We start from the raw sequence: 17,127 nt of genomic DNA on the forward strand, positions 1-17,127 counted from the left end.
TTCTTCTATGTAAATAATGTCTTAATTACAATTGCTTCTTCATGAGTTCCATATATTTGACATAACTTTCTGTTTTTAGTCAGTCATTCTATGTTGCATGATTCAATTTGCTTTTTTTATCATTGGAAAATGTGGTAGAACTTTACACTCAGTTATCATATCATTGGTTAGTTCAGCTATTCTATAGCAACATAACATGTTTAGGACTGCTGTGGTGTAGAGGTCATGAAGTGGCAGGTTGTGAAGGCAGTGGTGCTGGCTGAGAGTGACTAGGAAAACTCCACTGTAAGATACAGCATTTTTATTTTGTCTTGAGTTACAACATGCTGCATCACTCTGGATACATCCTCTCTAGGCACTAGTCCACCAGCTGTGCTAATGATGTCTGAAGGTCATGGTAGCAGGATGACCATTTGACATCTGTGTCCTGCTTTGCTGACATTGTTTGCTCCACTCAGCACCGTGTGTCTGAATTAGCACTATGTGGCCCTGAGTGAACAATACAAGCAACACATACTTCTGCTGGACTATCATAGGCATCCATTGCTACCCAATTAAAAGCTAGCTCATATGCAAGTACCAGTACTACCATGGCTGCAAACTACTACTCTCCAAGACAGCAGTTTGGTGCTACAGTGGAGCCTGGGGGAAGGCTCATCTGCTCTGTAATTCTAAGTCCACGTGTATGTTCCGAGAACTGTGAGCGATCTGGTGGAGTTCACAGTCCAAACCGGCATCAGATACTGGCTGGTCCATAGAATGATGAAGACTTGCGTGGACACAGTGGTGCGGAGGGTGCTGTCAGACTGCACGTAACTGAGCTAAAATCAGAGGGTACTTATAGTGATTCATAGCACGCTTGTTGTGCCACTACACTGCTTCCAGCCATGTTCAAATCAACACTCCTTTGTCATTATGATGTGGAAATACTCCATAGGCCAGTTTGTAGCTGCAAAGGCCTTTCTACAATGTCACCACAACTGCACATCTTGGCCCAGCTGCCTTGTGACGTACAAACAGGTTCGCTTGTGAAATTACATATTGGCACCTGTGTGCCTGCTGCTTTACCTCACACACAAGTGCAATGGAGCTGTTTTTAATTCAGTAATACCTAAAATTTAGTGATAGTATTACAATTCTTTGTTGTATGCTTATTGCTTTTTTTATCTTTGAAAAAATTGGTGGAACTCTACACTCAGTTATCATTTCATTGTGATAATACAGTTATGTTTTATAGTATGTTCATTCATTTATTTCTGGCTTATTCTGTAACATGAAAATCCATAATACTAAATTAGATGCTAGATTTTCCTTTTCATTTTTGTCTGTAGAGTAAACAAAATTTTGTACCCACTGCAAAAAAAGAACATTATTTCAAGTCCTGTAGTGTAATTTTTGTGTTTTTTGTTTTTAAGGTAAATAAATTAAAAGCTGCCATAAAATATGGAGAAGAAGATCTGGCTGGAGCAAAGGGTCTCGTGGACAGTGGTCCAGCTGATGACCCTGATACGGAAATTAACCTTGGATGTCTGCTATATAAGGTAAACTGGGTGGATTTTAATAAAATTTGTGGGTAACTTCACATGACATGTAGTGGATTAGCTTATTGGTTTTGTTGTGTGCTATATTGTATATCACTCTTAAATTTATCTTCTTTTTTTTTAGGAAGGAAGATATGAAGATGCCTTGCAAAAATTCACATCAGCAGTACAGATTTTGGGATATAATCCACACCTTTCGTACAACATAGCTCTTTGCTATTACAGGCTGAAAGAATATGCTCCAGCTTTAAAGCACATTTGTAATATTTTCTACTGTACTTTGCAATTATTAGATTTTCTACAATATATTGTACTTTATTCAACTAGCCATACTTTCATATGTTTTGTGAAAGTAATCTACACATGAAACTGATGGAAACTTTCTCCAGTTGATTTGAAGAATTGCAACCTATCTTTAAGTAAACAATCCAACCAAAGTCCAGTTCACCCAGTGTCAGAGTCCAGTCATTTATTAACAGAAGAGTAAACACTCATGAACCAAGTCTGTAATGATAAACAAACTGATAGATTATCCAACACACATTCCCCTGCATCAGCACTGCAATAGAATTACAAATGACCCTGGGCCAGCTTATGTGCAGGATTCTGGTAGGACTGGTCTTATCAGAGTGCAGTCCTGGCGGCAAGCATCATCCAGGTAGTGACTCCACAGCACTTGCTATTATTGTTACACCAGATATTCTGTTTCCGTAATGACAGTGGGTGGCGCCACTACAGCTCCTGCCACTACAGCTCCCCCTCTCCCTTTCACCCAGCAGCGACCACCAGGAGAGATGATGTAGGTGATGTGTGGTCTGACAGAGCCACAACTAGGGGAAGGCCAGGAGATCAGTGTCCAAGGGCATCACTGTGGAAGCCCACAGGGCTTGATGGAAGTTGCATGAGCCGCAGCAGGACCAGATAGTCTGCTGGAGCTAGAGAAGAAGATTACTGATAGCCAGGATGATGGAGATGAAGTTTATTTTGATGGGCTGCAGAGACCACAATATACGTCAAAGGCCTGTAGCAGGCAGAGATCATTCCATGGATCCAGAGTGAATGGTGTCCAAACATACAGCCCCAGAGTGGGGTCTCCACCTGGAAGAGAGAGACCTTGGTGACGACATGCACCAGTGGCAGGTGCGGCTGTCTGTGAAGTTGCAGTGAGGGTGGCCACTTAGCCACCCCACCTGACAGAGTCCTTCAGTTGGAGTGGCTATGTAAGTTGCCAGAAACTACAGGAGGCATTAGGTGCAGTTTTGGACATCATTTCCTTGTGGAGCTGGGTCTTAAAAGTGTGGACAAAGCATTCCACATCGCTGTTAGAGACCAGTTGAAAGGGTACAGTATGAAGGTATTGAGTCCCTTTATGGGCCCAAAACTGTTCAGAATCGTGGGAGGTGAATTCCATCTTGATATCTGAAACCAAAGTGTGTGGGCTGCCTTCAAGGGCAGAGATTATTTGCAAGGCCATGATTGTAATGGCAGACGTGCTCTGGGACATGTAGAACACAGAAGGGAAGTGAGAAAAGGAATGTCACAACATATAAGGAGCCCAAAAATGGGTCAACAAAATCTAGATGGTTAGACTCCACACCTCTGCACCATCTGGTCAGGGAGAGAACATAGCATTGACGGACTAGGTCTGCAATTTCATAGTCAATAATAGGCCAGAACATATGTTGTTTTGCCAAACTTATCATTCAGAACATGACCCAATGGGCAGCATTCAAGAAGTGCCGTACTCATGCTTGAAGAGATGAAATCAGGACTTGGCAGTGGTCCTCATCCAAGACTCTCAACAGGACCCCATTGTTTAGTTGCAGCTGATTTCACCATGGCCATTAAGTGTGAAAACTGCAGTCAGGAGTTGTGTCTGGCCATAAGATTGCATAAAGTGTGTGAGGTGACATAATATCAGGCCCTTTCAGGTGATAGCCATGACATTGTGTGATGTTAAGGGGATATCTGAAATGGCTGAACCCAGATCTGAATCAAGCTAGAAACACACCTATTTGTGTTGGTCAAAAGCTGGGTCATGCCCCATGGGAAATTGGGACACTACATCCATATTAGTTTGTAATATTGCTGTCCAGTGATAGATAGAATAGTGGAAATTAGGCAAATACGGTGCCCAGTGCTGGAGACAATCAGTGGCCTGTTTTAGTAAGCAATGTGGAAGATGGTGAGCAACATTCAGTGGTTGGTAACAAGATGAAATTTCTGTCCATAAAGATATAATTTAAATTTCTGGACTGCATAGATGATCGCAGAAGCCTCCCATTCTATTTGAAGATAGTGTTTCTGGGGGCCTGGATAAGGTCTTAGAAGCATATGCAATAGGATGGTCTGTGACATAAGAGTATTTATGGGACAGGATCATGGGTGGATGCATTGGTCTCTACTACCAGCAGTAGGCCACGTGTGTAAATTGTAAGCCTGGAAAGCTTATTGACAATGAGGTGACTATTTGACACACCCACCTTGGCATTGTAGTTGGTTCAGTCAGTGAGAAAGTTCACCTAGGTTGTCTTACCAAGAAAAACTTCTGGATCTTTTACATTAATGGGTGGCCACATGTTGTTGATTATCGTAACATAATCTTCCACTGGCTTGAGTCCATTGGCTAAGAGTTTGAACCTCAAATATATCAAGGATGGTTGCAAAGGCTGCATTTAAGGCTCAGTGATGCCTGTCTCTGAAACCAGAGCTTGTGAATGTGATCTTCTGGAGTTGTATCTGTAACTAAGATATTGTTAGGGTATGTGGCACAGTTTGGAATATCTTTTAATAGTGGACCCATAAAACACTGGCATATTGCAGTGGCTCAAGAGATACTGAAAGGCAATGGATTATAATGGTAGGGGTCATATGCATATCAAGTTCTAAGTAAGTTTGTGATGCTGCTTTCAAGGAATTTGAAATTATGCCTCTGTGAGGTCAGTTATACAGAGTGAGATGCCATGACATTATTTTGCTGAGGGTTCACCTGGTGTCAGTAGGGGATAAGTTTCCACTTTGGCTTATACTTTTATATTTGCTTTAAGATCACCACAAAGTTTCAAAGTAGCATTTGTTTTGCATACTGTTACCAGTGGTGTGGCTAGTGACTATGAGGAATAAGCATTATCACATCTTCATGAGTGAGTCTGTCCAGTTCTATTTTGAGTGTATCCTTTATAGCTGGGGGCACGATGCAATCTTTGAAAAAGTATCAGTTGCGCCACCATAAGAACAATGTGAGCTTTGAAATCAGTCACCTTCCTTAACCTAGGTGAGAAGATTTAAACATATGTCTCACAGAGAGCCTTAGGGTGATGCAGTGCAACATCCTTCAGAACCATAAACCCAAAACTGTAGAAAGAGTCTACCCCAAAATCATTGTCCACATTGTGGTCAGAAAACATAAGAAAGTTTACTGGATGAGTGACTTTATTGTGAGAAAGTGAGTAAAATGGAAAGTTTTCCTAGCAAGGGTATGTGATGGTGTCTGTGGGAAGGAATAACTTCACTGAGAGTTCGGAGTTCGCATATGAATGCATCTAAGTACATTCACTGGGCTGCGGTCTGAGAGGTCTGCACCTCCATAGATTTTGTCACTCACTTGGTTACTTCCACAGGTTGGGGCACATTTGTGTTAGAGCTACTAAAACATACCTCTTGCAAATGTCAGTTTTTGCCAGCGTGGGCATATGCAGCATATGTGGTGAAGAAAGAAATGTTACAGCTGGACAATGGTGCTGTCACTGATTTGGCCCATTGTCACTGGTGTGGCTGTTGACAAAGTTATCGAGGCCAAGGAGCAGGTGAGAGCCCCATCAGAGATGGTGTGATATCCTGTATGACCTGTGCTAGAGAGGTGAGATTTAGAGGTGACTGCCATGAAGTCTTCTTCTTTCATAAACAAACTTTGATCTGCATAGGTAATTCCATAGGCTTCAGCTGTTCTCATTACTTTCCTCAGAAAAAATCTAATTTCCTCACTATGTGTTTCCACAGTTTTGGATTGAGGGCAAGATGCACTATAACATCTGTGATTAGATGATCAGTGTAGTTCTGTCCACAGAAACATTAAAAACTGCCATTTCTAATTAATCCACATAGTTTGGCAGCCCAATATGCACAAAACTGATTGACGCTGTATTTTTTTTTCACCAGATTTTTAACATTGATGAAGTAACATATTTCTTCATCAAAAAGTGTTGTTGTAAGAAGGAAAGTATTCTAACTGATTCCATCAGTTTCATCAGTTACTCTAGTTTCTGTACTAAGTGATGCAGTTCAGGGTTTCCTGACAAGAATATTGCTTTTTGTCTTTCCACGTCACAAAATTTGACAAGTTGTGAAATGTAACTGCTGCTGTTAGTGGTGAGGGTCTCACTCTTCACTTTGCTAGTTAAAATGTGTATGTGCCATAAACGCTGGTGATGGCATTGAAAACGTATCTGTCTCACTCACCAATGCTTAAACTGCCTGTAATGTTGCTGCCCTTAGGTCTTGATAACCCTGCATAGTTTGTGTTAGTAACTGCTCCATGATTGAAGACCTACACTCTTGCCTAAATGTTCAAAGTCTGATTTGCAGTCATCATAAGTCTTGACTCATCACCACTTTTGTAAAGGTGATCTGCAATCAAAACTGATTGAGACACTTCAGTTTATTTGAAAAATTGAGATACGTCACAGAACGCTACCACAGAACATTTCCCAGAGCAGTGCAAGCTATCTATAAGTAAGTAATCATACCAAAATTCAGTTCAAGCACTGTCAGAGTCCAGCTAGTTACTAAAAGAGTCCAAAGAGGAAATGCCCCCAAATGAAGTCCATAGTGAGAACTAAACTAATAGACCAACCGGCGTGCACTTTCACTGCATCTGCACTACAGTAGAATCACAGCTGGCTCAGACCGGTCCTGAGCTGGGTTAATGTACAGGATTTTGATAGGTGTGGGTGGCCTTATCAGGATGCATTCTGGCATCAAGCCCCACTTGGGTAGTGGTGCCAAGGCACTTGTCAGTGATGGTGCACCATGTACTCTGTTGCCAGACTGACATCAGGTGACACCATCATTTGCTACTTGAAGCATCACATCACAATTATCATTGTACTTAATATCTTGATATCGGGCATGTTCATTCATTTATGTATTGTTTCCCATAAACACTCTCATGAAAGAGTTCTTTAAGGACTTGGAATTAGTCAAAATATGCATTTACTCAGAGATAGAGCTTTCATAATCTGGTTCTGTGGTGTATTTATAACTGAATATAATTAAAGATAAGAAACATGCTTTATATGTTGAAGTCTGTTGCTATACTTAAGTGTCTATGAAGACAAATGTGGATAAAAATACATGCATCCAAAAAACTGAGTTGTCTGTTCATGGTATTTTCTTAATTTTTGAAGTCAGGCAGTTGGTTTGAATTTTTTTGTAGTACACTTTGTATATTGGTGTAAGAAGGCATGCATTGTAATTTACCAGAATTTAATATACAGTAATACCCTGACTTATGCTGCCCGATTTTTCGCAACTCCAGAGTAATGCAATCTGGGGCACCGACTTATAAAAAATATTGGTGGGGCCCATACTGGGGTCTTGCCCCGGGAAATTTTCTAAATTTTAGATGAAAAATAGTGAGTTTTAAAGTTTTTTGAAGCATTTTAGAGTCATATGATCAACTTTAGAATCGCGAAAACTGGACTCTTGATAACTCGACACTCCAGGAAACTCAACAAGCCTGACACTTTTTTTGGCTTTGAAGAAAGAAACAAAGCAAACAAGCATGGTATTTTCATAAAAAGCTAATTTAATTTACAGTAATAATCATGCTTATAGACTATTACAGAGCAGTGAATATATAGCTCTGAAAAGACTGAAATTATATTTAAATAAATCCTAAAGTATCATTTAAAAAATAAAACATAAAATATTGCTGTCGCACAGTAATAGCACTTTGATTAATAAGTGAAATAGCTAATTTAAGCTTACTTTGAATAAGGCTCAGGGTTCATTAAATAAAAACGATGTCTCAAAGTTAATGCTTTAATACAGTTAATAAAGTTAATATGTTATGCCTAATACTTTCAGTCAAAAAGTATGTAAATAGCGGGTTTTAATTGGGTCTTATACCCTAAAAAATTTAAGTATTTGAAAATAACTAATACAGTAATACAGTAATAAAGTAATACAGTACTAAACTAGTACTAATATTTTGTAACTGAAAATTTAATGTTACAACAACTAAACAGAGCTTGTGATTCAGTGTTGGGGGGTCTTGTATAAGCCAATAAAGTCTTCATTGGTGATTAAGGAATCCTCGACGTATGAATACAAAATGACACTTGTTCGTGAATCGAAGAATCACTTGTTTCATCAACCATAATAGAAAAATGTTCAGTCTTTTTGATTGAAGCCAATACCTTTCTGAACACAGACTTTCCTAATACATCAATGATCTCATTCTGAATATTGTGGGACATCCACTTATACCCCAAATGCCCTAACCAATCTTTAAACTCTGGTATGTCATTCTTTTGGAGTTCCAACAATTGAAAAAAATTTGAGTTTACATCTTTGTGCCCTCTAATTGCTAGTCCTTGTCGGCATAGAAATTGCACAGAAGTAAAAATTGTCTCAAGAGCTAAATGGCCTTTCTTCATATCACTATCTAACTGTTCATTCAATTGGGAGGCCACACTTTGGTTAGTGATAGAATTTAGTTTCAGAACACCTTATTTATGTATAAACATATTTTCATGAAGACGGAATTTTTCCGAAGCCTTTTTCCAGTTAGAAAACCCTATGGAAGTAAATGCATCTCCATTTTGGAAGACAGTTGTAATAGATTTTTAGCATCTGCCTCTTTGCAGGTTTTGCAAAAAACTTTTCAGTAGATGCTTCATATTCTAGCCATGTATATTTGATCAACCAAGACTTCTGCAATGATTTTGCCTTACCAGATTGTACAGGTTTCGAGTGCGAATGGTTCTCACCTGAAGACAATGAAGCAACTGATGACACAATAATCGTTGGAGGCTGACTTGCAGTATCATCAACTTCCAAGTGTGGCTTTTTGGTAACAAATTTATCCATTGCAAACTTAATTCACAGTACACTAAGAGACTAAAGTAAATGAATAAAATATAGTCATATAAAATAGTCCACTAGACACTAAAGTCAGAACAGTAAACACATCAGGAGCATGCACTGAACAAAACTGTCCACACTGAATGACTGCGACAGCAGGGTGGACTTTATATAGCTGCGGCGCCGTAATGTCTCGGAGCATCAAGGCGACACGAGGTGGAGTGTGGTGTGCATACTGTAAGACCTTCCGTACACACACCATCAGATTATTTGACTTGTCGCTCTAACGAACTAGGCGAGTGTCAGCAATGTGTCTCGTGGTCTTAACGTGGCGTGTTTATCTTCTGCCGTTAGGTCAGACGATAGAAATGCCACTTGCACGCTTAGAGTAGCAGATTGACGGTGACCAACTTTAAACAGAACTTGATTAATTTTCACACACATTTATTAAAATAATAAAAAGCGTAGACATTACGTAACTTGATTCTGGATGCTGTTTACAATTGACAATCTGAATTTCCTTTGGTCTTGGTACATTAATCTTATTCTCACATATCTCTGATACTTGACAAACTGTCTATACATTTATCTTCATGGCTATGTACAGGAATATGATAATCTTCTTAGGTGCAGACTGAAACTTGACTATAGACTGGTACAGACTAATGCAGACTGATTAATCAGAGGTCTGTACACTCGTTATAATACCTTGCGCGTTCATGTATCACTGCGCGAGTGTGATCCGCGAGGAGAAAAGTTTCTACGTTAGCAGCAATCTCATTGGCTGCGTTACATATTAATACTCAGATCGGCGGAAGCAGAATTTGGTCCATCTCTAAGGGAGCGCCATCTCGTAGTGCGGAAACGGACGAGCGCTGCGCCTGCGCTGTTGTTCTTAGCGGGGCATGCTCTATTGCGAAAGTGGTGTACGTGCTGACTACGAGGAACTATGTACACAACACGGAGGGTTCCAGACGCTTCTGCTCCAGTCTTTTTGATGTCACTGTAGGCGCAGTACTGGCCCGCAAGTGCCAGACTTTACCTGAAGGTTCACACCTCGGGATAAATTATAAGTGTGCCCGCAGCGCCGTAACACTATCATGATTCACACCATTCATTTTCAGTTAGTTTGCTTACTACCATAATAATTATTTGTTTTAACTCATTACTGGATGTATTTTAAAAGGTAAAACAAGGTTAAACAAGGAAAATAAAAAATTCCAACATAATTTTGTGACTTTAGAAAGCATAATACAACTAATAATTTTCTTAAATTATTGGGGGGGGGGGGGGGGCCTCCGCCCCCACTAACGAATTTTTGAGATGGCTCAGGCCCCAAGAACTCAGCGCCTGTGAACGCAGTGCATCTGGTTTAGCGCTGTACAGCTCTAGTCCCCCACTCCACCCACACAGTGTTTGTCTTAAGACAGGATTGGACATGTCTGATGCAGAATCGCTTTATTCACAGAGCTGGCTTGATTGATGGATTCTATGTCATCCAAACAAAGAAGAACTGAGTGATTTGCGTCAAACAAGAGAAAAAAATCATTATCTTTGGAATGTAAACTGAACATTTTCAAAGATTTCAATGCAAAAATTAATATTTGTTAATTGGCAAAGTAGTTTGATCTACCAGAATCAGCAGCCAGAATAATTAAAAAAGGTGAAGAAAAAAAATTCTTGAAGTTGAGAAAAATGCTCGGCTTTTAAATTCAAGTATCATTCATAAATGTCATGGTATTATCGCTCACATGGGAACAGTAGTGTGACTAATGTTACCTCATAGTTGACACGTCAAGCATTGTAGCTGGTTTCCCCCAATGGGAGTGCTCAATGTCATGCACAAACTGTTTGCCATTGACAAACTGTCACAGCAGTTAGTTCACTTACAATTACTTATCTGAATTTCTTCAAATCACATCAAATTCTTGATGTGTTTGGATCTCAAATCCTGGGTCTGGCTCTTGTATTACATTTTTCATCACACACAATAACCACACTAAAAACAACACACACACACGCACAGTGATGCTAATGAAAATACACATTTCTACACAGCACTAACCAAACAGTACTGGATCCTTCTGCACAAGACACAATTCACCATCATTTATACAGTTATTATAATCACAGAGATCAGCTTGCATTAGATAAGCTCTGCACAAGATTGTGTGAAACTGAATTTTTGAAGACTGTCAATTAATCATTGCTGCTGTGATGCATGAGTCATAAAAAGAACAGCTTTTCACAGTGTATTGGCATAATGTAGTATTCAGCATATAAACCTGATGTGTAGATGGTCAAATGTTTGAATCTCATTAAATACAACAAAATTTTTTATTTTTATAAATCTAATCAAGACACTTTGATTACCATTTTTGTCCAATTGATTGATTTAAATGTATTTTTTATGATACTTTGCCATGCCATTTTCATCATTGAATTGACTTTTTTATTTGCTCCTATTTTTCTTCCTATCATTCTTTTAATGTAGGTTGATTCTTACAAAGAAAAAGACAGTAACCATCCACCATTAGTACTGCTATTTATTAGTGGCTGGTTGCTGTCGTCTTCTTTGTAAGAATCAATCTACATTAACTGTACACAGCCATGGTCTCACCATGTCAGTTTTAGACAAAATAGCATTATCATTCTTTTTCCATTTGGAATCTGCTTTTGTCAACTAAGCGCCAACCAGGACTTCTCATCGGTTGGTAACGTGGTTTCCCGTGATGATAGTTTCAGGTAACCAATGACAGCGAGAAATTACAGTTTGATTTTACCACTGAAACTGAGCTTTTACTGTGGAAGCTCTGCAAACGAACGTATTAAGAAATATTTCTGTCTTGAGTTTGCTTGTAGAGGTTAGCTGTAAACACCATGAACAAAGTGATAATGAGTTTAGTTCTGCCGCAGATTGTTGATCACCATTTTCTTGGATACACTGCACATCATAAGGGCATGGTTAGGTTAGGACCAGAGTTTAATTTCAGGGCTACAAAAGCCGTCATCTACTGCAGTTCAGTCATTGCTCACTTGAAATCAGCTGGCAACAGAGCGTCACCAATTTCTGTCATGCCTTGTGGTAGCTGCTTCCAACATTGATCTATGTTCCTCATTAACACAGCATTTGTGAAGTGACTTACTGTGTTTGTGTGTCGCTTATAGCCAAGCGGTAGCTGGCATCAGCTGTGGCAACACTGTAGTGGCAAGTGAGAGATGTCAACCAGCAAGTAATTTTAGTCGGAGTATATGTTAGAATTATGGTTTGATAATCAAGTAAGAGTGAAAAATTCTCCCGTTGATTAGAACACAATGTGCTCTCAAGCTAAGCTGATGTTTGAGAAACTGAAAGAAGAAGCTGGAGAGGTAGCCAAAGGTGAAATGTTGAAAGCTAGGAAGAGTTCATTTATCTGATTCAAAAGTCACTGTAATTGGTACAGCATTGCAGAAAGTGGAGAGGTGGCAAGTGCTGATAAAGAGACTGTGTCACGCTAACCAGAGAAACTCAAAGCAATGATAGAAGGAGGTGGCTATACCAGCCAAACTGTATTCGGCATAGATGAAACTGCTGTGTTCTGGAAGATTATGCCTAAAATATCTTCTATCGAGGGTGAAGATAAAACCTTTTACAGATTCTGAAACCACCAATGACTGATTGACAATGACGGCATGAATGCAACTAGTGAGCTAGTGCTTATAAATTAAAATCTCTCTTAGTTTACCTTTCAGAAAACCCAAGAGCTCTAAAAGGTATATCTAAACCTGCATTGCATGTGATTTGTAAGTCGAATGCTAAAGCTTGGGTGACAGCTTCTCTTTTTGAGGATTAGTTTGGTTATAACTTCACATGTGAAGTTTAACTTTATTGCTAATTAAAACAAATCCCATTTAAAGTGATTCTGTTAATTGACAATGCACCAGATCATCCTCCAGTTGCTCTAATTAGTTTTGATCGACATGCAAAAGTTGTATTTTTGGTACCAAATACAACCAGCTTGCTTCAACTGATCAACCAAGGAGTCATTAAGACATTTAAGCTTACCACACAAGATGATAGTTTGCACATCTACAGGAAGCTACGAAACAAAACAATGAGCTCTCTGATTAAAACTGTATGCTGGACTGAAACAAACAGTATGTTGGACTGAGACTCAAACTCAGGACCTTTGCCTTTCTTTCAGGAGTGCTAGTCCCACAAGTTTTGCAGGAAAATTTCTGCAAAGTTTGGAAGGTAGGAGATGAGGAACTGGCAAAGTAAAGGTGTGAGGGTGGGATGTGAGTCATGCTTGGGTAGCTCAGTTGGTAGAGCACTTGCCTGTGTAAGGCAAAGGTCCTGAGTTTGAGGTCTTGGTCTGGCACACAGTTTTGATCTGCCAGGAAGTTTCCTGTTCTGATTCTGGAAACAGCCAACAGTCTGTGGCTAAGCCGTGTCTCAACAGTATCCTTTCTTGAAGGAATACTAGTCCTGCAAGTTTCATAGATGAACTGTGAAGTTCGGAAGGTAGGAAGTCACAAAGTCACGGAAGTAAAGCTGTGAGAACAGGTTGTGAGTCATGCTTGGGTAGCTCCAGTGGTTGGGCACTTGCCCGTGGAAGTTCAAGCCTCAGTATGACACGCAGTTTTAATCTACCAGGAAGTTTCATATCAGTGTACACTCCAGTGCAGAGTGAAAATTCATTTTGGGAACAAGTTCTCTGTTAAAGGCTTTTAGAAGCAATTCGATGTTTTAGATGCCATGCAAAGTTCAGGAAAATCTTTCACAAAAAACTGTAAATCATGTCTGGGAAAAACCATGTCCATTTTTTTTCCTAGGGTAAATCAGCACCAGATCCTTATCAGATTGATAATGTGACTGAAGAAGTGACAAACTTAGAGGTGGGTGGTGATAACGTTCAAGAACTGCTGAATTTGCACAATCAGGAACTGACAGTTGATGAGCTTAGAGAAATGCTTAATGAAGAGCAAGACACTTAACAACCAAATTCATTACACACATTTCAATCAGAAGATCAAATAATGGTTGCAGACTTGACAAAAGGCCTTAGTTCAGTTGAAAAAGGGTTACAATTTTTTGAAAAAAATATGCTCCTAAGACTGGTGCACTTCTGCTACAAAATGGGCAATAAAAAACTGGTAGTGTGCTACAAGGAAATATTGCATAAGAAGAAAAAAAAATTGACCATCAGACGACACTCTTGATTCTATGAAGCCTTCTACATCACAATAACTTTGGCCTACATTGTTGCAATCCATGATACTGCACCATAACATAATATGTTGTACTGTTGAAATGAGCATAATTTGTATGTATTTATATGCAGAATTTGACACCAACTTAATCAGATTCGGCATACACAGTTATCGTTCAGTCCCCCCTATTGTGTAAGATCAGGATATTACTGTAACGTGAAATATTTCACTACTAACTAATCTCATTCTCAAAAGAGCAACATCTCATGCACTGATGAAGTATCCTTACGTAGATTTTTTTCATATATTTCCACCTTTTAATATTACATTCTTTGAATCAGGTAGTGTAACTGAATCACTAAGTATATTACAGTCAGAAATTAAGTGGTAGTGCTAGTAACTATAACTTCTTTCAATGTTCAAACTTGGTAATGTTTTTGAGATACATCTCTCAAACTGTTTGATTGAGTTTACTGTTGAACTGAGTTTATCTCTAGATATATGGCGAATAAATTATTGAAATGAAATTACAAGAGCATTCTTCTTGGAATTCTGAAAAAAGTGGTGCATAGGTTAAGCCACCGAACTTGCATTCATTTGGAGTACAGTTCAGATCTCTATTCAGCCATCAAAATTCAGATTTGTCTCCTTGGTTTCCCTAAATCAGTCAGGCTGAATACTAGGATAGTTCCCTAGAAAAGATTAAAGAATTATTAATCTACTGAGATTTAATTATATCAAGTGAAATGTAAAAAATTAGTTGTATGGCATGTACTGAAACAATGAGCCTTCCATTTCTGCCCCTCTTCCAGCCCACTTTCTTCCATTGTTGTTTGAGTGTTTTGTTTCTATCTTTTCCTCAGTAGTCACTGTGATCTAATTATCTTGCACTGATTTTGAATTTCTTCTTCCCACATCCCTGCATACAACCTATGGGAACAGGATACGAATAGCTTATACGGAATAAACTGTCCCCACTAATATCTGCACATACATATATTTTGACAATTATCACACACATGCACACAGTACAAGGTATAAGAACAGACTGAATTAACATGGCAGCTCGGATGAGCGAGCTGAGTCCCAAGGATTGGTGGTTGTACGAGCTGGTAGACGCAAGACCGGGACTTCCACCCCGACCGGGTTGGGGTGCAGAGGCGGAGCAACGGGAGGCATGTCCACCTCGAAGTTGTTGAGCCAGCGGGGATGGACGATGCAGCGGCCAGCCCGAGAGCAGGCAGATTGAATGGCCAATGGCAGGGTGTAGGTGTGGCAAGCCCGGATGCTATTCGAGCCATCCGGTGAGATGAAGGGGCGAATTGTCATCGGGTAACACTCATGAGGGCGGGTGAGGCTATGCACAACACTGATGTTTAATTGGTCGTTGGGTTGTGGGGCCGTGGTGTCTGTGAGTAGAGTGAGAACTCGGTCATCGAGAGTGACGATTGAAATGTCCACGCAGATGGGGGTAGTTGCAGAGCAGGGTGACTAAGGGAGAGGGTGTCTCTGTAGTCGATGAGGTAGCAGTGAAACTCGCACACAGGGTAGAGGGTGACATGTCTGAGAAACACGCAAAAGACAATGGGGAGGCATTGGGTGAACAAAACAGCATGGTTGCCCGAGGAGAAACATTGTCGGACTCCACGGCGGGAGGGAGATTGGCAGGAGATTCGTTAGGAAAATCAGACTGAGCCAGCAGAGGGACATCAGGGTCCACGAATGCTGGTTTGAGTCGGTGTAACGAAACAGTTTGCGGACTGTCTTTGACAATGATGTCGAAAGTTGTGTAGCCCCGCCAGAGGACTTTAAAGGGGCTGAGATAAGGTGGTTGCAGAGGTTGTCAGACTGAATCATCTCTCAGCATTACACGGGAGCAAGTGTTGAGAGCGGTTGGTATGTAAGTGTCCAGCGGGGAGTGGCTTATAGGTGGGCGCAGGTGTGCATGTTTGAAGTGGGTGTGCATGCAACTTATGAAATCCAGGGAGGGGGGTAAGTCTTCAGGTACTTGAGGCTGAATGAGTTCACCTGGTAGGATGGGGTTCTCCCTGAAAACGAATTCTGAGATAGTTCCCTGAAGTTGGGCTTGAAAGTTGAATGGAGGCCAAGCAGTACCCATGGAATTGCTTCGGACCAGAGGCAGTATTGGCACCTGCGCGCCATTTTTAGAGTGCGGTGTCACTATTCTACTAACACATTCCTTAGTGGATGATAGGCTGTGGTGTGAATTTTCTTTATGCCGCAGACGTTACATAAAATGGTGAACAGGGAAGACTCAAACTGCCGACCATGGTCGGTGGTGATGGTGGTCGGACAACCGAACCTAGCACTCCATGAGGAGATAAAACCCTTGACCACGGTTTCCGCAGTGATGTTAGGTAAGGGGACTGCCTCTACCCAGCAGGATGTGTGGTCAGTTGTAGATAGAATGTATCTGTGGCCCTCTGATGGTGGAAGAGGACCAATAAGATCGATATGTACATGACGAAATCGTCCTGGAGGGGTGTCGAACTTGCCCAGTGGTGGGGTGGTGTGACGACCGATTTTGTTGCATTGGCAGGGGATGCAGCTGCGTGCCCAGGTCTGACAGTCTTGTTTTATATTGTTCCAAACGAAGCACTTGGAGACAAGCTGTGTAGTGGCAAGGACGCCAGGTTAAGTGAGGTTATGCAGTGCATTGAAGGCCTGCCTGCACAGGGGTGGGGTGGAGGGGGGGGGGGGGAGGGGGGAGTAACGGGCTTAAGGTACCAGTAGAAGAGTCGCACCACACCTAGTCCACAATGCTGGGGAATTAAGCTTTAGTAAACACAAAGGATGTTTGAGGGTCCATGGAGGCTTGTAGGGCAGCCAGGTTGGATAAGTCAATGATGCATGAAATAGTATTGATCCGCGAAAAAAAATCTGCGGCAATGTCGTTTGTGCCTTTGATGTAGCGAACGTCAGTTGTGAATTGGGAGACTAGATTAAAGTGACGGAAACGCCAAGGGGGTGGGTCCTCGGGGTGGTTGCAGAATGCGTCTGCAAGGGGTTTTTGATCTGTGAGGATGAAGAAGAAGTTACCCTCCACGTCGGCGCGGAAGTGTTTGACGGCTTTGTGGAGTTCTCTATTGAAAGCAGAGTATTTCTTATGAGCTGTTGATAGTTTTTTAGAGAAGAAATGAAGAGGGGAAACAGAGTCTGCCTTGCATTGCTGTAGTACCGCTCCCACTGCGATGTCACTTGCGACCGTAGTGATGAACAACTCGGCCGAGGGGTCAGGGTGGGCGAGTGTCACGGTGAGAGCTAAAGAAGTCTTTAATGCATTGAA

General features: G+C 40.8%; 1 protein-coding gene across 2 annotated transcripts in view; it reads left to right on the forward strand.

Annotated features, from left to right (window-relative positions):
• Positions 1-17,127, forward strand: part of LOC124612895 (tetratricopeptide repeat protein 30A) — a 161,263-nt gene that overhangs the window by 32,031 nt on the left and 112,105 nt on the right. For both annotated transcript variants that reach the window (XR_006979580.1, XM_047141356.1), the window contains exons 4-5: positions 1,416-1,541; positions 1,666-1,801. Coding sequence is in view for 1 of the 2 variants with exons in the window: in XM_047141356.1 (XP_046997312.1) it covers positions 1,416-1,541; positions 1,666-1,801 (262 nt within the window). In the remaining variant the exon portion in view is untranslated. The remainder of the gene's footprint in view (positions 1-1,415; positions 1,542-1,665; positions 1,802-17,127) is intronic.

The sequence above is a fragment of the Schistocerca americana genome, chromosome 4, assembly GCF_021461395.2.
Source record: "Schistocerca americana isolate TAMUIC-IGC-003095 chromosome 4, iqSchAmer2.1, whole genome shotgun sequence".
Taxonomy (NCBI): Eukaryota; Metazoa; Arthropoda; class Insecta; order Orthoptera; family Acrididae; genus Schistocerca; species Schistocerca americana.